The following is a 25,164-nucleotide window of genomic DNA, read 5'->3' on the forward strand; positions in this document are numbered from 1 at the left end:
AGGGAGGGAACCCAGCCCCACCCATCAACAGTCAAGTGGATTAAAGTTTTACTGAGCTCTGACCACCACAGCAACAGTCAGCTCTACCCACCACCAGAACCTCCCATCAAGCCTCTTAGATAGCCTCAACCACCAGAGGGCAGACAGCAGAAGCAAGAAAAACTATAATCCTGCAGCCTGTGGAACAAAAACCACATTCACAGAAAGACAGACAAGATGAAAAGGCAGAGGGCTACATACCAGATGAAGGAACAAGATAAAACCCCAGAAAAGCAACAAAATGAAGTGGAGATAGGCAAACTTCCAGAAACAGAATTCAGAATAATGATAGTGAAGATGATCCAGGACCTCGGAATAAGAATGCAGGCAAAGATCGAGAAGATGCAAGAAATGTTTAACAAAGACCTAGAAGAATTAAAGAACAAACAAACAGAGATGAACAATACAATAACTGAAATGAAAACTACACTAGAAGGAATCAATAGCAGAATAACTGAGACAGAAGAATGGATAAGTGACCTGGAAGACAGAATGGTGGAATTCACTGCTGCGGAACAGACTAAAGAAAAAAGAATGAAGAGAAATGAAGACAGCCTAAGAGACCTCTGGGACAACATTAAACGCAACAACATTCGCATTATAGGGGTCCCAGAAGGAGAAGAGAGAGAGAAAGGACCAGAGAAAATATTTGAAGAGATTATAGTCAAAAACTTCCCTAACATGGGAAAGGAAATAGCCACCCAAGTCCAGGAAGTGCAGCGAGTCCCATACAGGATAAACCCAAGGAGAAACACGCTGAGACACATAGTAATCAAATTGGCAAAAATTAAAGGCAAAGAAAAATTATTGAAAGCAGCAAGGGAAAAACGACAAATAACATACAAGGGAACTCCCATAAGGTTAACAGCTGATTTCTCAGCAGAAACTCTACAAGCCAGAAGGGAGTGGCATGATATACTTAAAGTGATGAAAGAGAAGAATATACAACCAAGATTACTCTACCTGGCAAGGATCTCATTCAGATTTGATAGAGAAATCAAAAGCTTTACAGACAAGCAAAAGCTAAGAGAATTCAGCACCCCCAAACCAGCGCTACAAGAAATGCTAAAGGAACTTCTCTAAGTGGGAAACACAAGAGAAGAAAAGGACCTACAAAAACAAACCCTAAACAATTAAGAAAATGGTCATAGGAACATACATATCGATAATTACCTTAAACGTGAATAGATTAAATGCTCCAACCAAAAGACACAGGCTGGCTGAATGGATACAAAAACAAGACCCATATATATGCTGTCTACAAGAGACCCACTTCAGACCTAGGGACACATACAGACTGAAAGTGAGGGGATGGAAAAATATATTCCATGCAAATGGAAATCAAAAGAAAGCTGGAGTAGCTATACTCATATCAGATAAAATAGACTTTAAAATAAAGAAGGTTACAAGAGACAAGGAAGGACACTAATGATCAAGGGATCAATCCAAGAAGAAGATACAACAATTGCAAATATATATGCACCCAACATAGGAGCACCTCAATACATAAGGCAACTGCTAACAGCTATAAAAGAGGAAATCGACAGTAACACAATAATAGTGGGGGACTTTAACACCTCACTTACACCAATGGACAGATCATCCAAAATGAAAATAAATAAGGAAACAGAAGCTTTAAATGACACAATAGACCAGATAGATTTAATTGATATTTATAGGACATTCCATCCAAAAACAGAAGATTACACGTTCTTCTCAAGTGCGCACGGAATATTCTCCAGGATAGATCACATCTTGGGTCACAAATCAAGCCTCAGTAAATTAAAGAAAATTGAAATCATATCAAGCATCTTTTCTGACCACAACGCTATGAGATTAGAAATCAATTACAGGGGAAAAAACGTAAAAAACACAAACACATGGAGGCTAAACAATACGTTACTAAATAACCAAGAGATCACTGAAGAAATCAAAGAGGAAATCAAAAAATACCTAGAGACAAATGACAATGAAAACACGATGATCCAGAACCTATGGGATGCAGCAAAAGCAGTTTTAAGAGGGAAGTTTATAGCTATACAAGCCTACCTAAAGAAACAAGAAAAATCTCAAGTAAACAATCTAACCTTACACCTAAAGGAACTAGAGAAAGAAGAACAAATAAAACCCAAAGTTAGCAGAAGGAAAGAAATCATAAAGATCAGAGCAGAAATAAATGAAATAGAAACAAATAAAACAATAGCAAAGATCAATAAAACTAAAAGCTGGTTCTTTGAGAAGATAAACAAAATTGATAAGCCATTAGCCAGACTCATCAAGAAAAAGAGGGAGAGGACTCAAATCAATAAAATTAGAAATGAAAAAGGAGAAGTTACAACAGACACCGCAGAAATACAAAGCATCCTAAGAGACTACTACAAGCAACTCTATGCCAATAAAATGGACAACCTGGAAGAAATGGACAAATTCTTAGAAAGGTATAACCTTCTAAGACTGAACCAGGAAGAAACAGAAAATATGAACGGACAAATCACAAGTAATGAAATTGAAACTGTGACTAAAAATCTTCCAACAAACAAAAGTCCAGGACCAGATGGCTTCACAGGTGAATTCTATCAAACATTTAGAGAAGAGCTAACACCCATCCTTCTCAAACTCTTCCAAAAAATTGCAGAGGAAGGAACACTCCCAAACTCATTCTATGAGGCCACCATCACCCTGATACCAAAACCAGACAAAGATACTACAAAAAAAGAAAATTACAGATTAATATCACTGATGAATATAGATGCAAAAATCCTCAACAAAATACTAGCAAACAGAATCCAACAACACATTAAAAGGATCATACACCATGATCAAGTGGGATTTATCCCAGGGATGCAAGGATTCTTCAATATATGCAGATCAATCAATGTGATACACCATATTAACAAATTGAAGGAGAAAAACCATATGATCATCTCAATAGATGCAGAGAAAGCTTTTGACAAAATTCAATACCCATTTATGATAAAAACTCTCCAGAAAGTGGGCATAGAGGGAACCTACCTCAAAATAATAATGGCCATATACGACAAACCCACGGCAAATATCATTCTCAATGGTGAAAAACTGGAAGCATTTCCTCTAAGATCAGGAATGAGACAAGGATGTCCACTCTCACCACTATTATTCAACATAGTTTTGGAAGTCCTAGCCATGGCAATCAGAGAAGAAAAAGAAATAAAAGGAATACAAATTGGAAAAGAAGAAGTAAAACTGTCACTGTTTGCAGATGACATGATATTATACATAGGGAATCCTAAAGATGCCACCAGAAAACTACTAGAGCTAATCAATGAATTTGGTAAAGTTGCAGGATACAAAATTAATGCACAGAAATCTCTTGCATTCCTATACACTAATGATGAAAAATCTGAAAGAGAAATTATGGAAACACTCCCATTTACCACTGCAACAAAAAGAATAAAATACCTAGGAATAAACCTACCTAGGGAGACAAAAGACCTGTATGCAGAAAACTATAAGACACTGATGACAGAAATTAAAGATGATACCAACAGGTGGAGAGATATACCATGTTCTTGGATTGGAAGAATCAATATTGTGAAAATGACTATACTACCCAAAGCAATCTACAGATTCAATGCAATCCCTATCAAATTACCAATGGCATTTTTTATGGAACTAGAACAAATCATCTTAAAATTTGTATGGAGACACAAAAGACCCCAAATAGCTAAAGCAGTCTTGAGGGGAAAAAAAGGAGCTGGAGGAATCAGACTCCCTGACTTCAGACTATACTACAAATCTACAGTAATCAAGACAATATGGTACTGGCACAAAAACAGAAACATAGATCAATGGAACAATATAGAAAGACCAGAGATAAACCCACGCATCTATGGTCAACTAATCTATGACAAAGGAGGCAAAGATATACAATGGAGAAAAGACAGTCTCTTCAATAAGTGGTGCTGGGAAAACTGGACAGCTGCATGTAAAAGAATGAAATTAGAACACTCCCTAACACCATAGACAAAAATGAACTCAAAATGGATTCGAGACCTAAATGTAAGACCGGACACTATAAAACTCTTCGAGAAAAACATAGGAAGAACACTCTTTGACATAAATCACAGCAAGATTTTTTTTGGTCCACCTCCTAGAGTAATGGAAATAAAAACAAAAATAAACAAATGGGACCTAATGAAACCTCAAAGCTTTTGCACAGCAAAGGAAACCATAAACAAGACGAAAAGACAACCCTCAGAATGGGAGAAAATATTTGCAAACGAATCAACGGACAAAGGATTAATCTCCAAAATATATTAACAGCTCATTCAGCTCAATATTAAAGAAACAAACAACCCAATCCAAAAATGGGCAGAAGACCTAAATAGACATTTCTCCAAGGAAGACATACAGATGGCCAAGAAGCACATGAAAAGATGCTCAACATCACTAATTATTAGAGAAATGCAAATCAAAACTACAATGAGGTATCACCTCACACCAGTTAGAATGGGCATCATCAGAAAATCTACAAACAACAAATGCTGGAGATGGTGTGAAGAAAAGGGAACCCTCTTGCACTGTTGGTGGGAATGTAAATTGATACAGCCACTATGGAGAACAGTAAGGAGGGTCCTTAAAAATCTAAAAATAGATTTACCATATGATCCAGCAATCCCTCTACTGGGCATATACCCAGAGAAAACTGTAATTCAAAAAGACACATGCACCCCAATGTTCATTGCAGCACTATTTACAATAGCCAGGACATGGAAGCAACCTAAATGCCCATCGAAAGAGGAATGGATAAAGAAGTTGTGGTACATATATACAATGGAATATTACTCAGCCATAAAAAGGAACGAAATTGAGTCATTTGTTGAGACGTGGATGGATCTAGAGACTGTCATACATAGTGAAGTAAGTCAGAACGACAAAAACAAATATCGTATATTAATGCATGTATGTGGAACCTAGAAAAATGGTACAGATGAGCCGGTTTGCAGGGCAGAAGTTGAGACACAGATGTAGAGAACAGACATATGGACACCAAGGGGGGAAAACTGCGGTGGGGTGGGGATGGTGGTGTGCTGAATTGGGCGATTGGGATTGACATGTATACATTGATTTGTATAAAATTGATGACTAATAAGAACTTGCAGTATAAAAAAACAAACAAACAAAACAACTAATACTAAACTTTCATTGGGTTATCTGTATGGAAATATGTTAATATAAATGTTTCAGACATTACGTGAAATTTCTAAAAATCTTATATGTTCTGGTATAATGTTATAAGTCATAATTCTAGTTATTACTTTAAAATGTATATCTCAGAAATACCTAAATTTCCTTGTCAATTGCACTATTATGAACTTTCATCAAATCTTTAACCGTGGTCATTTTTAAGTCTTTTGTCAGTTACAGACAGTTCTGGGTGTACTCTGATGCTTTTGCAAATATGTTCCTATAAAAGGGTTTCATCTTCAAGGAATTCATAGAAAAGACTCTGACAAGTACAGGTTTCTGGTAACTGTACTGCTGAACTGAATGAATAAGCATTTTCAGAACGCTAATGAAAAACTGATGAACTCATAAAAGTGCTAACAAACGATCAAGATGAAAAAAAAATTAATTACATGGGACTGAGTGAACTGATGAGGATGATTATAATTTTTGTGACTTTCTGTTTGAATTAAAAAAAAAAATCCCACAAGGACTCAGAGGCAAAGAATATACAAATCAATTTTCACTGCAAAGTAAAGGAGCTGTTACAGTGGAGGATTACTGGACTGAATGTCAATATTATGACATAGTATGAGTGTGTTTCGTGTTTGGTAATTGCAATCATTGTTGCTTTTGTTGTGGTCATCCATGTACAATGCTTGGTGTCAGTCTATTTATCTCTTGTAAAAATAAAATACAGTGTATGTGTGTGAAAAAAAAATAAACAAAAAAAACACAAGGTATGCCTGTACTGAAAAACTCTTACAACAAACAAAAGCCCAACAGCAGATGGCTCTACTGGAAAATTTTACAAAGTATTCAGAGATTTGATACCTATTCTTCCCACATTCTCCCCAAATAACTGAAGAGAGGAAAATCTTCCAAACATACTCTGTGAGGTCAGCATTAGCCTGATACCAAAACCAGACACATATACCACAAAAAAAGAAAATTATAGAACTATATCCTTGATAAATTTTGAGGTAAAAATCCTCAGTAAAATATTAGCAGCATTCAGCAATGTATCAGCCAATGGAATCCATCAATATATTGAAAGGATCATATACCATAATCAAGGAGAACCTATTCAGGAATGTAAAGATGTTTCAACATCCACAAATCAATCAATATGAAACATCACATTAGCAAAATGAAGGATAAAAATCATATGATTATCTCAATAGATGAAGAAAAAGTATTTGACAAAATTCAACATTCATTCATGATAAAAATAACTGTCAACAAAGCATGTAGAAAGGGAATGTAACTCAACATAATAAAGGTCATATATGACAAACCCACAGATTACAGCATACTTAATGATGAAAAGCTGAAAGCTTTTGTACTAAGATCAAGAACAGGACGGGAATGCCCACTATAACCACTTTTATTCAACATAGTATCAGAAGTTCTAGCTATAACAGTTAGGCAAGAAAAAGAAATTAAAGGCATACAAATAGGAATGGAAGAAGCAAAACTCTCCCTAATTGCAGATGACATGACCTATATATAGAAAATCCTAAAGACTCCACCAAGAAACTGTCAGAACTAATATATTAATTCAATAAAGTTGGAGGATAGAAAATCCCAGAAATCTGTGGCATCTATACTCCAATAATGAATCACATGAAAGAGAAACTAACAAAACAATCCCATTTATAATTGAACCAAAAAGAATAAAATACATAGGAATAAATTTAACAAAAAAAGTGAAAGACCAGAACTTTTTAAACTGTAAGACTGATGAAAGGCATTGAAGAAGGCACAAATAAATGGAAAGACATTCCATGTTCATGGATTCAAAGAATTAATATTGGTAAAACATCCAAACCACCCAAAGCAATCCACAAATTCAGTGCAATCCCTATCAAAATCCCAGTGACAGAATTGGAACAAATAATTCTAAAATTTGTATAAAAACAAAAAATTCTGACTTGCCAAAACAACCTTGAGGAAGAAAAATAAGTGTATAGTAATCAAAATACCACGGTACTGGCAAAAAACAAAAACAAAACAAAAAACCACAGACACATAGGTCAATGGAGCAGATTTGAGAGCCCAGAAATAAACTGAAACATATATGGACAATTAATTTACAACATACGAGCAAGGAATATACAATGGAGAAACTATAGTCTCTTCAGTAAACAATGTTGGGAAGACTGGACTGCCACAGTCAATGAATGAAATAAAGTAGTCTAGAATGGAATGAGACCACTGTTTTATGCCACAAAAAATTTAACTCAAAATGGATTAAAGAGTTGATTTTAAGGCCTAAACCATAAAATTTGGTTTTGGTTTTAGAAGAAAACACAGGTGGTAATTTTATCAACATTAGGTTCAGTGATGTTTTTGTGTATCTGACTCTAAAGACAAGGGAAACAAAAGAAAAAATTTTTTAAATTGGACTATATCTGCACAGTGAAGGAAACCAATATCAAAACGAACAGGCAACTTACTAAATGGAAGAAGATATTTGCAAGTCATATATCTGGTAAGGATTAATATTCAGAATATAGAAATAATTCAAACAACTCAACAACAAAAACCCAGACAACTCAATTTAAAAATGGGCAGAGGATCTCAATATACATTTTTCCAAAGAAGATGGCCAACAGGCACATGAAAAAAATGTTCAACATCACTAATTTTTAGGGAAATAATGAAAACCACAGTGAGATACCATCTAATGTGTTTTATAATGGCTGTTATCAAAAAGACAGGAAATAAGAAATGTTGGAGGGAATGTGGGAAAAAGGAAATCTTTGCACACTGTTAGTGGATCTGTAAATTGGTGTGGTCTCTATGATAAATGATATAGAGGTACCTCAAAAAATTAAAAATAGAACTACTTTATGACCCAGCTATTCCACTTCTGAGTATTTACTTGAAAAACATGAGAACATTGGTTCACAAAATATATGCATTGTTATGTTCATTGCAGTATATGCCCAACATATTGGAACAATCTAAGTGTTCACGGATGGATGAACAGATAAAGAAGTGGTGTATATATATATATAATACATATACATGTGTGTGTATATATATATATATATATTCGCTTGCTACTCAGTCATAAAAAAGAATAAAATTCTGCCATTTTCTACTACATGGATGGACTTTGAAGGTCCTATGCTAAGTGAAATAAGTGAGAGGAGAAAGACAAATACCATAATTTCACTCATGTGGAACTGAAGAAAACAAAACAAACAAAATAAGGAAAATGAGATTACTGTACTTCTAAAATGTTTATGTCATTTGTCCAGAGAGTACTCGGAGGAAAATTCATATAGTTTCATATTAACAGACAAAGACTAAAAATATGTAAATAAGTGTACTTCCCAAATTGAAATAATTACAAAATAATTATAATGAAACAATAGAAAAGATTAAATGTAAAAAAGATTGATCAATCAATAGACAATAAAATTGAAAATTAAATCTAAGAGCTTGTTCTCACAGACAACAATAAATAAAAATAGATAAAACTTTGGCAAGTCTAATGAAAATAGAGAAAAAATTGATGTATAAACTTGAAGATATATTAGGACCAGAGTAAAAAATGCAGATATTTTATGGGAAAGCCTATGAGAGTACTGGAAATTTTGAATAATATAAATGATTTTCTTGGGAGTTATAAATAGCCAAAGTGAACTCAGAAAGAAGTATGAATGAAGAAATAATTGACAGTGTAAACAATGAAAAGTTTGAAACATCTTCTCACAAAAATTACGTATGGCCCAGAATTTTCATCTGTAAGTTATGTATTTTTTAATGCTAGTAAGTACTTTGAAACGCAGTAAATGTTAGAAATCTTTCTATTTCATTTCAGGATGGTTATTTAATGGTCAAAAAGATAACATCTCCAAGAATTAGACAAATATATTTATGAGTCATTCCCTCCCCCAGGGAAGAAGTGTATATCTAAACCTATGCATCTGTCTATATTTCTATAGAAAGAGATTTAGTTTTTAAAACTGTTAATATTTCATCACGTATTTGTGCAATTAATGTCAGCCTTCCTAGATTAAAACGTGTCTGAAAACTAAAATGTTCTTTTAATCAGAATTTTCTTATTTTATAATGTCATATTAGTGATAGCATTCTGTACTAAATCTTTTAAAGAAGTCAAGTATTTTTTAGTCTTTTTTGAGATAATTAGCAATTTTCTACTGACAATGTAAAATATAAAGACATTTTTGCATAGCAAAGGGCTAACCTGAAATACACATATCTGCGAATAAATAGATGTTGTATTTCAGGGCAAATATACATATGTAATGTTGTTGGATAAAGATAATTTTCTTTCATTTATCAGAATATCCTAGCAGGAAATATCTTTGCATTAAAATTTTGTAAACTTTATTTTTCTCTTTTGATTTTTTAATTCAAATGATATTAGTTATACTTTGGAAATAGAATTAGCTTTTAGAGTTATTTCGGTAATGAAACTGACTTGAACAATTCTTGAACAAAGCTTGTTCTGAAAATTAATGCAGTGATTTATTCTAACTTTTTTATATATTCTAGCTCTTTTTTGAAATTCTCACTTTGTTCGTTGTTCTCATTGTGCTCCTGAGTTTAGTCAGCATCTTTATGACCATTTGGGGGAACACTTCTTCAGGTAAATAACTTAAACTGAGATTTAAGATTTTTATTTGAGGGGTTTTTTTTTTTTCCTTAGAACAGATTTGTCTGTTCTTTTATTTTTCTTGACTCTCTGTGACTATCTATGCATTAGATAAAATATCCAATTCTCCCAGTCTTGAAGGAGTGGCCTCTTGTAGCAGATAAACCTTATTGTTCAATCCTGCCCCAGCTCTTAGTTGTCTCTCAAACCTTTGTGATTGTCCAAGCATCCCTATTTGTTTTTAGTGGCTCCCAGTAGTTGAAGTGTGCCAAGACCTGTCAGGATCTGAAAGGGGAGAATTTTAGTCATCACCTAGATTCAGGCTGATTGAAAGCCTGACCCTCAGGCAGCAGCTTTCAAAGTATATGAATATACCTCTTTCAGAGGAAGACTAGGAGATGAGTGTTCCTGTGTGATGAGTCCTAGGTAATAGCCAGCTAAGAACTGTTTCTTTGTTTGCTACAATCCCACTGAACCTATGAACACAAGCCCTGTCAGCCAGTAGAGTCACCAGGGCATGGTCTCCTGGGTGACAGCCTCAAAAGCCAAGGTGCCAGATGTGTACAAAGCTCCTTTCTCAGAGATTCCAGAGACCTGGAGTGAGGTAGAGGAAGAGCATGAAGATGGTACCCACCAACCTCTTTATTTGGAGAGTATTTCAGTATGCCCCTCAATGTATATTAAATTAGAAACCTGCATCTAAGGCCAAAGCTTTAAGGTAAGCAGATAGGCTTCTTTCACAGAAAGACTGGACATTTCTCAGTGGGCTGCCTCTGTGCTGGCATTGGGCTGGGTGAGTCTACATATACGAAGCTGTATCTCAGTGAGCAATAGCCTGTGAGTCTCATCGACACAAACCCTGTTGGCTTTCAAAGCTTTGGAGGCTTGTCTCTTAGGTGCTTTTCTTAAAAGTTGGAACGCCCAATGTGGGGTTCAAATCCTACCCTTTTCAGGGGGAGGCTGAGATTGTGAATTTCAGCCTGATTGTGGGTAATGGCACCAGGCATGGGGTTTATGGTAAGACTGTATCTCAGCCTCTTTTAACGGCTTTGATGTCCATTTTTTTCTGTTTGCCTGATGTGTAGGAGTTACTCATCTACTTTTGGGGGTTTTATCAGAAAAGATTGTTCCATATGTAACTGTACATTCAGTGTGTTCACATCAGGAAATCTTCAGTAGTTTATTATTGAAAATAAATATTTCAACTCCTATAAAAGGAGATTTCCGTTCAGTTATACATCATAATGAAATAAAAATCTACATTTGTATTTTTAAATTAGGAATACATTTAGAAGATATTCTTCTTATCATTCTGAAATAAAAGTGGTCTAATTTATAAAGAATGTTACAGCGACCCAACACTTATGCTTTCTGAATGTCAGCAATCTCAGCCTAAGTCACAGGGACCAGAAAATTGCTGACTTGAACAATTAGAACATTTTATACTCTGAGGGAATTCTCCAATTTGTTGAAGGAAGCCATCAACAGATATGACCACCAGTTGACCCTGAGCTGGACCCGGGTGATTGGTCCTCTTCTCTGTCCTCGGAATGTGCATTCCATTTGCCTTCCCTGCTCCCAGAAGCTGCTCTAAGGATACAGCCTTGAAATAGAAATGTTGTGCTGAGCCTATCTGGTCTGAGTACGTTACTGAACCCAATTATGGCCTCTATATTAACTTTTAAGATTCTGGTGGGCAGATCCAGAAATCTACTTGTCTTGGGGCCACCAAAGATAAGATTTGTAATTAAGTTTCCTTGCTTATTAAAACTGCCACCTAGCAATCTGGAGTGATCTGCCTCTTTCTCTGGTTTCTCTCTGCCCTGTGAGTATGGGGACCAGGTTCAGATTGCACCCTGGAAACTCTCAAGAAACAACTCAGTTTATGTATACAATTGCCAAGTCTCTACCTTCAAGGAGTTTATGATTTATTGGTAGAAGCAGACAGGTAATGTCAACAAAGTGCAAAATAATATGAGAGCTGTTATTTACTACAGGTGAAATACTTGTGCTCAGAATGCATGTATAACAAGTACCTAAGCCACGCTTGAAAGGGCATCAAGAAATTTTCATAATAATGATAATCCAACAGCTAATGCTTTGCAGACCCTGACTATTCCCAGGCACTGTGTCAACACATAGTATGCATAACTTTAGTCAACCTTCACAAGAAAACACTTACAAGATGGGAAATATTATTACTATCTTGATTTTTACAAATCAAGGAACTGAAGACTGACTCAAGATCTCATATAGCCAAAGCTTGAAGCTCCTCTTCCATCTAATTTGAAAGTCTGTGTCTCCAAATACTGGTGCACTGAGGTAGACAAGGTCAACTTGGAGGTGAAGGAATAGGTATGTTGTTTCAAGCCTCAGTGAAACAAGATTTCATGTAGGGCTGGGGATTCTGTTAAATGATTCCTGGAGGAACTAGGAGAAGCAAGGGCAGTTTAGTAATTGGCTATCTCACCAATTTTTGTTGTAGAGTAGATTAGAACAAAGGCCACCCAAAATATAATGGTTATTAGTCATTCTGAAGCTGCAATGTAAATGTTAGAGAAACATTTTCTCTTGGCTTTATCTCTGGTCTTGTATGCGTACATCAAGATCTGGTTATTAACCAGGCTAATTTTTACTTTCTCACTTTCACAGCCCCAATGTAACTCCTCATCATCTCTCACCTAGTGATTGTAATATTCCAGGTTTATCTTTTTATCCTCTGTATTACGAACCAGAGTAATCTACCTAAAAATATATACAACACCAAGCTTCTGTTTAAAATAGTGCAACTATTCTCCTAGCCTGGGAAACGTAATCAAATTGTCTCACAATGACTTACCAGTTCCTCCTCCAAAACCTGGCTGCAGCCTACCTCTATCATTATGTTACTTTATAATATAGTATAGCACTTTAAATTTGATGGCCAAAATTTGTGTGGTTCCAAGTACATTCTACATGTTTCAGCACGCAGTGCCTTTGTTTATGCTGATCCACAACACATTGTCACTCTTCTCTACTCTAGAGGGTAACCGTCCTCTTCTTTCCAAACTGAACTAAGATGTTGTTTAAGGGTACTAACTTGGCAACAAGTAGTAAATAAGTCCTAGGGATCTAATTCAGGGTAATGAATATAGACAATTTTGTACTTAATAATCGTCAAAGTTGCTAAGAGACTACAAGTTAATTAGAAAGAAATAATTAGAAAAGTGAAGAGGTGCTAATTATTGCTACAATAGCAATCGTACTACAATACGTGAATTAGCAAAATAACATGTTGCACAGCTTAATTCTACGCGTTATACGTCAAAGGTATTTTATTTTTTTTAATGTTCATTTCTCTGAGACCAAAAAAAAAAAAAAATACAACTCAGGCTGAGATGATTATACTACCTAAATATCTTTGCATGGAGCTTATAATATTATCTAGGCATTGTTCCTTGTCTGGCCCTAAATACATTGGAGGCAGAGTTTGCATTCCTGACCCAACAATAAGGTTCTCTCTTTAGGCCGTTGAAAGGAAAGGGGCGGAATCTGGAGCTTTCTACGAGGCGCTGATAGGTGGAGCTGAGTCAGGAGTGGAGGCTGGAGAAGTCGGCTTCGGAGGTAAGAGTGAACAGTGACGAGAGATGATTCTCGCCTCTTGGCGACAAGACTCACACTATAGCATAGGAACAAATCACCAGTAAAGTGCGAAGTAGAGAAGAATTAATTCCAGGGTGCCGAAAGACCGCAAAAGTAAATTTCGGGAAGGAGACATTTATTTTATTAGTTCTTTAGAAGTTGAGCTGCGGCCAGACACCTCTCGATTTCCGGTTTTGCTTCCTCGCAGTAGAGGACCGGATGTCTGCGCTTGCGCATGACCGTTTCCGCGTTAGGCCCGCCTCTAGGCTTACTCCTGCGGGGCGAGAGTTATGAGTAACGTGGCGTCGCTGGAGATGTTTCCCAACAAACTGAGGTAAGCTGGTTGGGAGAAGTGACTGACGAGAAGAAGAGCCAGGGTGGGCCTAGGCTGGGCGTGGGTGACGTGCAGGCTGAGCCAAGCAAGCCGGAGCGCTCCCGGTGCTGTCAACTGGCGTCGGTGGGTTCAGAAAGGCGAGGAGGATGCTGCCGGAATCGAAGAGACTTACTGGCTGAGCGTAGAAAGGCGAGACAGTTTTGTAATCAAAATATGAAAAGCAAGATTTCATTCCCGAGTACCAGAGCGACTTTCTTGCTCTGGACGCAGAGGAGAGGGGAGCTAAGGCAGCGCTACGCGAGGGACCACTGATGCTGCTGTATGTTTTGATATTCCAGCCACAAGAAATACAGAGCCGCCCTAAAGAAGGAAAAACGAAAGAAACGTCGCCGGGAACTCGCTCGACTGAGAGACTCAGGTAAAGGACTCCTCATCTTGTTTTTGTGTAAGAAGTTGTTTCCCCCAGCTGCCGCCCTAACTTGAGACCCCAGTGTCAGAAGGGAGGTGTGTACCTGATGAAGTGTAGTGTCTGCTTCTTTGCAAATAAAGTTACTTTAGACTCATGTAAGGGAAAATGTTAACAATCTGAAGAAAAAGGGAAAAGGTATGGTGAATTACTACTGTTTATATGTAAGTATTTATTAAAGAACCTGATGTCACAGGTGCAACAATTGTGAATTTTCAGCAGTTAGCACAGCTCTAGGACACGTTAACTACTCAGTGAATGTTTTCCTTTGTACTGGTCAAGGGTTTTAATTAGATATTGTTCAAGTTTTTCTCAGACTGGAGTAGTGTAAGACACTTTATATTGACTCAACTAATAAATCAAACTATTGTTATTTAAATATTTACAAGCGTAAAACTAGTCGTGAAGCTCTTACTTGACTATAACGCTATATATTTACAGAAAAGAAAACCAAATAAAATCACACAGCCTTTTCAAATCTATGTTAGTGTAATGTTAGGGATTTTGTGGAACAAATTCCTAAAAAATAATTATCGTTCTCATGGCTATAACTGCATTATGTGGCATTTGCAGTGCCTCTATTATTGTTGCCTAAAGTTATTTACCAGTTTTTTTCTGTCGGAAAAAAGTGGGGAACCTTATTTTGTACACTGATCATAATGTTATTTGGCCTTAAAATGTCAGACCTTAACATTTTTGTATAAACCTGTTTGTTTAATGCAGTAAACTTAGTACTACTTGAGCCAACATGGTTATAAATGCAGATGGATGCACTGAAATCACACAATACTGGCTTATAATGGTTGTCATACACGTTTTCCAGAACTTGCTTATTAAATTGTCCAAGACAGTTCTTGAACTACAGGGACTATGGCCTCAAGTAACCAGGATTCTTGGACTTGGAAAAACAACCGTAGAGGTTTCATTTACCATTGGTGTTCCCAGGTAATGATTTTAGTACCACTGCATGGAATATTTGGAATGGAAAGATCAGTGTGTTCACATGCAATGTGTAATGACATGTCTCTATTATTAGGTGGAAACTAGTCCACTATAAGTAGGACAAAACATCAGGAGAAAAGGATAAACAGGATAGGTTGGAGTTACTAACACTTTTTTTTTTTTTTAATTCCTAAAATTCTCAGCTATCTCCCATTGTGTATTTAATCTGTTTTCTTCTAGCATACAGTTTTCTAAAGCCTCTCTCTCTTTTTCTTTCCCTGTTTTAAATTCAGTAATAGCTTGTGTTTTCTTGCGTCGTTTTTTTTCTTTTGACTTTGTAAGGTACACTCACAGCAAGCCTTGGTAGTCAAGTCGATAATCTCTCTTGGTAGATTTAGTATTTTGAAGGATAGGTCGCTGCTTTGCTCATGATTTTATAGCTAATGCCATATCCAAAACTAAGCAGTTGTCTCTCGATTATGAGCTTTGCTCCTAGTTTTGCGCATTGACTCACATTTCTTTATCTAGTAATACTTAATGTGTAGAATAAAAAACATTTCTGTTCATTCATTGTAGTACAGATTGGATAGGCAAACATTACACACGCATATTCTCTAAAATACAGAGAATATTACTCTAAGAATGAGTTGTATGATGATTGTTAGAAATTTGTGGAATACTGAGCTTGCAGTTACAGGTAGCCTTTTTGGCATCCAGTTTAACCTTGGATAACCTGAAATAAACTGTCTTGTCACAAATTAAGATAAAGTGTAAAAAAGCAAGTTACAAAACTGTAGCATGATTCTATTTTTGTTTTAAAGAGTTACATGCATAATACATTTATATATTTTGTACTTAAATATATGCTGGCATATATTTGATTATATCTTTAGAGAAAATGCTACACCTCAGGTTGTTTATAATCACTTCTTTGGAGTGTGTGAACTTCATTTTGGGGGGTTAGGGGGTTAAGTGAATGAGGAGATATTTTTGAGTATCAGCAGATATTTTTGAGTATCCAGGCAGTGTCTAATCAGTGAGAATACCTCTGTAAGTAATTCAGAGTCATATCCTCTGTACCAGACTAGGTCATTTATTTATCTGAATAATTGTGTCAGTTAGAAGTTAATCGTTCTTTGGTGTATATGTGTGAGCCTATTTTCTTTTAATTTAAAATGCTGAAATAATAAAATTTACTTGCTTAGAAAAGCAGTTTAATCTAGGAATGGTAAGCATTTGGTTACCATTGGGTAACCAAATGGGTAAGCATTTGGTTAGACCTATAATACATATGTGACATATATAAAATCTTTTTCTTTTAATCTTGAATCATGGAAAGCTTATGTTGCATTTCCTTAAGTTGCTTCAGTTTTCCCTGTGTGCTCTCCTTGTCTTCATGCTTTTTTTCTCTCAAATTTAAATTTTAAATGGAACAGGATGTAATTTTTTATTATGGGAAAACTAATGTATTTTTATTTTGAAAATGTTTCTATATACAGAAAGTTGAAAAAATAGTACAATAAACATCTATGAACTCTTTATCTAGATATGCTAATGAACATGCTTTCTCTGTCCTCTCTCTTTTTCTCTATGTATGTACATATGTATATTTCTATGTATATCCATATATGAATATATACATACAGATAGATACACATTCATGTATACCTAGATTTTTTTCCCCAAATAATTTACATATCAGTTGCAGATATATGATGCTTCATTCCTAAATATTTCAGCTTGCATCTGTAAAGTATGACATTTTTCTACAGAACATACCAACTTTGCATCTATATAAATGAAAGGAATTCAGTAGTATGATATACGAATGGCTGTATATGTTATCCAGGATTGATATGTGTATATAACCAGGTATATATGTGTTACATATACATCTTATATATATTATCGTTATATATCTATAGCCAGTATTGATTACTTTAAAAAGCTGAAGTCATTTATCTTACGGAATCTTAAAAAAGGCCTTGCCTTCTGGATTTGTCTGATTGTATTCTCATGTTACTCTCTTTATTGCAAAATACTAGAAAGAGGATTTTGTGTATTCTTACTACACACATTAGGGGACCTATAAATCAGGTTGTTCTTGGTCATGTAAGTGTGCTTAAAGTTGCTATGGTCTGAATGTTTGTGTCTCCCAACCCCCATCCCAAAATTCATATGTTGAAATCCTAATGCCCATTATGATGGTATTAGGGGTGGGGGCTTTGGGATGTGATTAGGTCATGAGAATGGGCCCTCATGATTGAGAGTATTGCCTTTATGAAAGACATCTAGGAGAGTTCCCATTGCCTATTTTACCATAATAAGATACAGCCTGGATGAGGGCCTGACTATGCTGAAACCTTTGAACTTGGACATAGTCTCCAGAATTGTGAGAAGTATGTCTGTTGTTTATAAGCCACTGAGACTGTGGTATTTTATTTAGCAGCCTGAATGGATTAAGACAGAAAATCCAAGACATATGGTTGCTGCTGTAACAGATACCTTCAATTGTGAAAGTAGCTTTGGAACTGAGTAATGGGCAGAGGCAGGAAGAGTTCAGAGGTGCTTGCTAGAAAACTACCTTCATTGCCATGAAATGACAGTTAAAAGTACTTCTCCCAAAGGCTCAGAAGGAGAGGTGAGCGATAAGAGTGTCAACAAGAATGAAAAAAGCAGAAAGCTGCAAAGAAGAAAGAGTTTATTTGGGCCCTTAAGAATTGAAATTCAGAGGCACCAATTGAAGCAGCAACTCAGATGTGCCTACAGGGAAATAGAAAATACCAGTATTTTATAAAGGCAACAAAGACATTCCAGAGAAGTTATATAGGTTATTTTTACAGAACTGTGGTTGATGCTGGCTGGCATGCAGTTACTGTTGGCAGCAGATTAGTTGCTAAACTGTGGTCTCTAGGAAGTAACGAAAACTAGTTCCGGGTGGTCTTGGGATAGCTGGTCAAAAGTTTATATTGCATCCAGGTGTGGATGTGTGGAAGTTCTTCCCAAGTGGGCTGGCTTCATTTTAGGTCCCTTACTCGTAAGTGAGTCCATTTTGTTATTCGTAGTTCACAAGAGAAGGCCTTAATTTTCTCAGAGAATGCCTAAGTGATTGTGAATGGTATATTAGTGGAAATATGGACAGTATTTATATGAGATCTCAGATGGAAATTAGGGATATGTTCTTTGACAGTATATGAATAGCAATCCTTGTTACAAAATGTCAAAAAGCTAAATTGTGTTAAGGTCCTAGTGTTTTGTTGTAGGTAGAACTTCTGAGCCATGAATTTGAATGTTTGGCTGAAGGTCTAATTTTTCTTGAATGGTTATACAGTTGTCATTGAAAATTCAATTAACAACCAAGCTAAGAAAGAAAAATAGAGACTTCTATTTGAACCAACTGAGGATATAACCCAGGAGACAGACTTTCAGAAAGCTCTGAGGACTGTTCCACCTGTTAGAAGTCAAAGGTACAGTCATATACATTTTCAAGACAAAGGATTGTATGTCAAAATGACCTACTGACATTTTACATAAAGTTCACCAGGGATAATCTGGGTATGCACATACAAAGCAAGCATCAGGTCACCATGACCCCCTACAGAGCTGGTAAAGAGTGCTATTCATTAAGAACTTGCTAGTTCAGAGAAAAGGGGGAAAATGATCTTTATGGTCAAGTAGGCATTCCCACCTTTGTTCAGTGTGTAACGCAGATGCACACTTGCATATCAGGAAGGGAGGGAGGGAGAGATGGAGGGAAGAGGCCCAAATGGACAGAGAATTTTGTGCTTAAATTTTGTTGTCCTGCTTTAAAATATAAATTTTATTTCATCATAGTAAAATATAAAAAAAAAAAGAAATGCTTTGATGGTGGAATTGTTATTCAAAAAGAAATCAAAACTAAAAGTTCTGAAATTCTCAGCCTATCCATATTGAAAGAAATAAAATGTGTTTGGGAGGGAACCTGATAGTTCTGCTGATTTTGATAAGAAAACTGGTGTGAATCACCATCTCAAGAATAGCTTGGAGCTATTAATGAAGGCAGTGAGGGAGATCGGTCAGTCATCTAAATAGAAAACAGGACCTACTGTCCAAGACAATGGAGAGAGCACAAAGGATGAGACCTAGTCTTTTAAGGAGATTATTATGTACCCTGCATCTCAACAGAATCTAAAAGCTATGCATTAAAAAATGGGAGATTAGTCTAGACTGATGCCAGGAACTGTTGTCCAAAACAGTGGCAGAATGGCCCTGAAGGCATTTTGTAGATTATGGGGCAGCCTTTCCATCACAAACCCAATATGTAAGGGCCTGAAGGATTTAACTGTATCAAAGGAGGGGCTTCAGTAAAGAGATCCTGCTAGGGCAATGCCACACAGACATATGGGGTTGGGTACCCCTAAACCCCAGACAGAAAAAATGCACAACCTAAAAGTTGAGTTATGTTTTATTTGGGCACTTTACTGAGGACTCTAGCCCCAGAGACAGCCTCTTAGGTAGCTCTGAGGAACTGTTTCAAAGAGATAAGGGAGGAACCAGGATATATAGGAGTTTTCTCTAGAAGGGGAAAAAAAAAACATGTAGTCAATCATCAAAATATTATTTATAATTACAAAAGGCAGATGTCTGAAGTTAATGATTTTAGTGCTTTTCTGTGTTTGGGAATATGCTGACCTAATCCTTGTAGTGCCAGATGGCAAATGACATTCTTCAGTTGTCAACTATAATATTGTTGATTTTTTTCATTGTATGAACTTTGCACAAGTGACAATTTTTAGTTGGTGGGGCTCATTGAAATTATCCTTTAGATATGGGTCTTAACTATCTAGGGCCAGTATTGTTTTCTCCATCCTGAATCCCCTCAGGATAGATCACTGGGGCAGCTGCAGTGGCTGATGGTGGACAACATTTGTTGTTTACTGGAATGACAGGCAACATTCTTTGTCCGCAGATACCTACATGAGGCTCTGCACTTTTTAGTTGCTATGTGAGAAGGACATGAATTGGGGTATGCTGGTGGAAGGTACAGATGAAATGCTATGGTCTGAATGTTTACGTCCCTCCTAAATTCATATACAAGACATAGGTGTTGCCTACTAGATTGATCCAGTGTAAAACTACATTTTTCCCCTTTATAATTAAGTACTCTTTCCTGGGATGGTGTATTGAAATGGTGTAAATGTCCTGTGCTAATTACTTCTTCCAGTGGTTTTAGCAACTTTACCTTAATTAGTTTTTACAGTGAGTGTTTCAAAAATGAGTTCTCTATATTTTAGTTGCCTTTCTTTTGTAAATGTGTATGTTCCATTCTGTTCCCCCAACACCTTTTTAAGTATTATGAGCTGTGGATTTTTTTTTAAAATGTAATGTTTTACCCACTACTTATATTAATTTTCCGATGCTTAGGTTGTCCAGAGTTTTGCTATTTGGAGCCTTTATTATTAGCAGGTTTTAAAAGACAGGTTTATACCATTATTGTAAACATTAACAATTTCAAATTTTAAATATTTTCCTGAATCATTGACCGAAGTTTTATAGTACTCAGTTTAATAAAGATTTAAATTCCCTCAGGACTTTCACAAAAGGAAGAGGAGGATGCTGCTATTATTGAAAAACAGTTAAAAGAAGAGAAGCTGTTGCAGATAGAGAGGTCAGCACTGATTTAAAAGCTTAAAGTGTACTCAGTTATTTTATTTGAAATTATAAGGCTTTATTGATATAGATTTTTCTTTATAAAAACTTGTAGCAGTGTTGATAGGGGGACTGTACATTCATGGGGCAAAGGGTGTGTGGGAACTCTGTATTTTTCTCTTAATGTTGCTATAAACCTAAGACTGTTGCGCAAAGAAAGTCCATTTTTTTTTAAGGAAAGAAAAGTCTAGTGAAAGAAGTATACTCTATTTAGGACCAACCAATAACTTGATCATACAACCTAATTTAAAGTTAGGGAGGGTCTAGTATTCATATAAGGGAAGATATGCCTCACTCTAATCTCAAAAACTCTTAAATGTAAGGTCAAGCCAAGAGACATTGTATTTATAGGTGAGGGCTTGCCTTTGTTTCAGTTGTCAGTGTGACATATGGTGTGAGGTATGACCCAAAGTGCTAAGGGTGATTCTTTGCAATTATTTGTGTATTTGATTTAACCTTTTTTGATCCACTTTCCTCATCTGTTAAATGAAAGAACCATTGTATAATTTGTTTCTGTAAAGGTTTTTCCTGTGTTTTTTTCTTATTTGAATTACTAACATAGACTGTGTTTCATTTACTTATTTTCTCCCAATGTGGCTTTCTTTTTTAGTGATGCCTGAATAATAACCATGCCTTTCTGTTTAATGTGTATGGTAACTTTAAAGAATATATTTGGCATTTTTAAAACTTGTATAAAATATTTTTTAACCAAAGTATTTTTCACTGCTTTTGGTGATTGGTAAGTGTGTATGCAAAAGAACAACTAATTCAAACAATTAAAAAGATAAGAAGTGAAAGACCTTCAATAAATGCATCATACCCAAAGATAGCCATTGTTACACACAGGTGAGTGCAAATGTGTAAAAGTGTATCTGTATAATGGGCTGATATTTATACATCTTTCTATAAATTGGTTTTGTTGCTTGTTATAGAATACATATCTTTCAGTATCAATGCAGAAGTCTAATTCAACCATTTTAATAGTAACATAGTATTATTGTATAGATCTAGCATAATTTATTCTTTATATTGTTCTCTATTGATGGACATTGAGATTATAGTAGCTTTTATTGTTATATAATAAGTTTGTTAGCATCTATGCTTATGTAACTTTCAAAATTGTCCTATTATTTCCTTAGGAAAATGCCTAGAAATAAAATTGCTGGGATCAAATAATAGGTATACATAACTAGAGAGAAAGGGCATCTGGGTTTGCAGTTTTTCCAGCAGTGAACAAAAGTGCCCATTTTCCCCATATATTCATTCACACTAAAAAGATAAATATAAATAAATATATGTTTTTCATTAATATGTATGTTTTTTATAATTACTAATTAAGGATATTAATCCTCTATCTGTTATATGCATGACATATTTTTCTCATTTATTATTGGTCTCAGTTTGGCTCACAACATTACTTACAATTTGATTTTCATGTCAGTTTCATAATTTGAAATCCAGTATCTGGCCTCAGTGTCTAACTTTAAAAGACCTCTCCTATCCCAAGGTAGTGAAAATATTTTGCTATTTTTTTCTTCCAATATTTTTTAGGGTTTTTTTTTTTTTTTTAATGAGTACTGATTAAAAGCATCGAAATGACTTGAGCCAGACTTGAACTCCAGTTCTGGCCCTAATTCCTACTACCTATACAACTGTGCTCCACATTTCTTAATCTAAGATTCAATATCCTTATCTTTAATATTGAGGTGAAATCAGTTATACCGCCTATCTCATAGAATTGTGGAGATTAAATGAGATGAAATATATATGTATAGTGCTTACACAGTGTCAGCAATAGGAGGTGCTTTAATAACTCTGGTTGTTTTGTTATTATAGATTTCTGTTATAATAAAGATGCTATATATTGTATAAAATAGCGAACTAATGTTTCTTTCCTCATTTATATGTAAGAAATCCTTCTTTTACATCACTATACATGTATCTTTGTTTTTCTGCTCTTTGTTTAATTTTCTACAAGTTGCATGCTAACTTTATTTGTTGGAAAACAGCAAAATACGTTTACATGAAAATAATGTGTGACTATGCACTATTTTATTTATTCATTTCTTACTAGAGTACAGTTGATATCTTATGCACTATTTTAACATAATATATAGTATATTGAAGTTACTAAGTTTAAAGCTTTTAATTTTTTAAATTATTTTTGTGGTCTTAAATTTGTATACAACTAGTAACTTCCTCAAAAGATTCTTTAAGCCAGAATTTTGCACACTGAAACATCTATATTTGCCCTATAATATGCACATGAATATTGACATAGGCAATAAGGCAGGTTTCACCATAGCTGAAAGGTGTGTTCCTGGAATCTTCAGTTGGAAATCGAATACATTTTCCTATAGAATATTTGAAATTATGGTCAGATCCCTCGGCTAGATATAAAATCCTATTAACTGCTGATATTACTGAAGTGTAACATAAAACACTTCCTCATATTTTATCTCTTTTACAAGTTCAGTGGAGAAATAGTCTTTGTTCTAAATATATAATTGATAAATCCACTTTGAAATAAAGCCCATCTTTAATTTAGAAACTTATGATATTGAATGTCTGAGACACCTGCTATTTTACAGTAACATCTCTTTTATAATTGATCATTGTCTAAAATAGATACCTACTAATTGGTTTATATAACTTATCATCTTTTCATAAAACCTGTAGCATTTTTTTTTAATAGATCTTTATTGGAGTATAATAGCTTCACAATACTGTGTTAGTTTCTGTTGTACAACAAAGCTAATCAGCCATATGCACACACATGTCCGCATATCTCTTCCCTCTTCCCTCCCATCCTCCGTATCCCACCCCTCTGGTTATTGCAAAGCACCGAGCCGATCTCCCTGTGCTACGCTGCTGCTTCCCACTAGCTAACTATTTTATATTTGGTAGTGTATATATGTCAATGCTACTCTCACTTCGCCTCAGCTTCCCCCTCCCACCCTGTGTCCTCAAGTCCATTCTCTATGCCTACATCTTTATTCCTGCCCTGCAGCGTAGATGACATGATACTATACATAGAAAATCCTAAGGATGCCACCAGAAAACTACTACAGCTAATCAATGAATTTGGTAAGGTTGCAGGATACAAAATTAATGCACAGAAATCTCTGGCATTCCTATACACTAACAACAAAAAATCAGAAAGAGAAATTATGGAAACAATCCCATTTACCATCGCAACAAAAAGGATAAAATACCTAGGAACAAACCTGCCTAAGGAGGCAAAAGACTTGTACTCAGAAAGCTATAAAACACTGATGAAAGAAATCAAAGATGACACACACAGATGGAGAAATATACCGTGTTCCTGGATTGGGAGAATGAATATTGTGAAATGACTATACTACCCAAAGCATCTACAGATTCAAAACCTGTAGCATTCTTTATGTTTAAAAGATATTTTCCTTGTTTTAGCTGTTAAGAAGCCTGGGGACAAACCACAAGAGTCCCTTAACTGTTTGGAGCAGTAGCCCATAAGTTTATGGCAGATGTCAGGTTTTCATAGTTCTGCAATCCTGCCATTGCCACTTTTAAAATTCATAGAATGGAAGGATTATACTTTCTAAATGTGGAAACCTGGATGTTGCTTTGAAACTTGTTATTTGCTTTATTGGCACCTGCGCATCTCTGTGATCAGACTAGGACAAACTTTAATGTTACTGCTTTTTTTTTTTAATATGAGAAAAGTGACAGAACAAATGTCACACAAGAATGTAGAAGTAGGTGACTTTAAGCTGTTACCTTCTAGGAAGATGCTGATTGTAGTGCTCTTCCAAGAGCTCTATTATGTCCTCTAATTCTCTTGCACCTCTTAAAGGCTTTATGTAAAATAACTTTCATGACATTTTAATCATCCCAAAAATGTGTTATTTGCTATTATATATAGTGTATATGTGTGTGTGTTTGTAGAATGATGCCAGTTCTTTTATTTGATTACATAATTATATCAATAGGCAAAACTTACATGAGGAGTGGTTGTTGAGGGAGCAGAAAGCGCAAGAGGATTTCAGAATAAAGAAGCAAAAGGAAGAGGCAGCTAGAAAACAGCAGGAAGAACAAGAGGTATGCTTTTAGTCAAATTAATCAACTACCTAACTAGTTAACTAAAATAACTTCTAATTAAAATAGAGAATGACTTTTTCACATTAAGAATTACATGCCTTGAACACCAGCAACAAAAATACTTTGAAATTGATAGTCTGTGTAACCAATATATTT

At 35.4% G+C, this 25,164-nt stretch overlaps 1 protein-coding gene across 2 annotated transcripts in view; it reads left to right on the forward strand.

Moving 5' to 3' along the window:
* The first annotated feature begins 13,473 nt into the window (after positions 1–13,473).
* LOC133082991 (U2 small nuclear ribonucleoprotein auxiliary factor 35 kDa subunit-related protein 2-like) overlaps positions 13,474–25,164 on the forward strand; it is a 35,424-nt gene continuing 23,733 nt past the window's right edge. The window contains exons 1-4 of one of the 2 annotated variants that reach the window (XM_061179656.1): positions 13,474–13,832; positions 14,171–14,250; positions 20,809–20,887; positions 24,900–25,008. In XM_061179656.1, coding sequence (XP_061035639.1) covers positions 13,789–13,832; positions 14,171–14,250; positions 20,809–20,887; positions 24,900–25,008 — 312 coding nt within the window. In that variant the 5' untranslated portion in view covers positions 13,474–13,788. Of the gene's footprint in view, positions 13,833–13,856; positions 14,251–20,808; positions 20,888–24,899; positions 25,009–25,164 lie in introns of those variants that run through there. The other variant, XM_061179657.1, reaches the window with a different exon arrangement.

Source organism: Eubalaena glacialis, unplaced genomic scaffold, assembly GCF_028564815.1.
Source record: "Eubalaena glacialis isolate mEubGla1 unplaced genomic scaffold, mEubGla1.1.hap2.+ XY H_3, whole genome shotgun sequence".
NCBI classification, from domain to species: Eukaryota; Metazoa; Chordata; class Mammalia; order Artiodactyla; family Balaenidae; genus Eubalaena; species Eubalaena glacialis.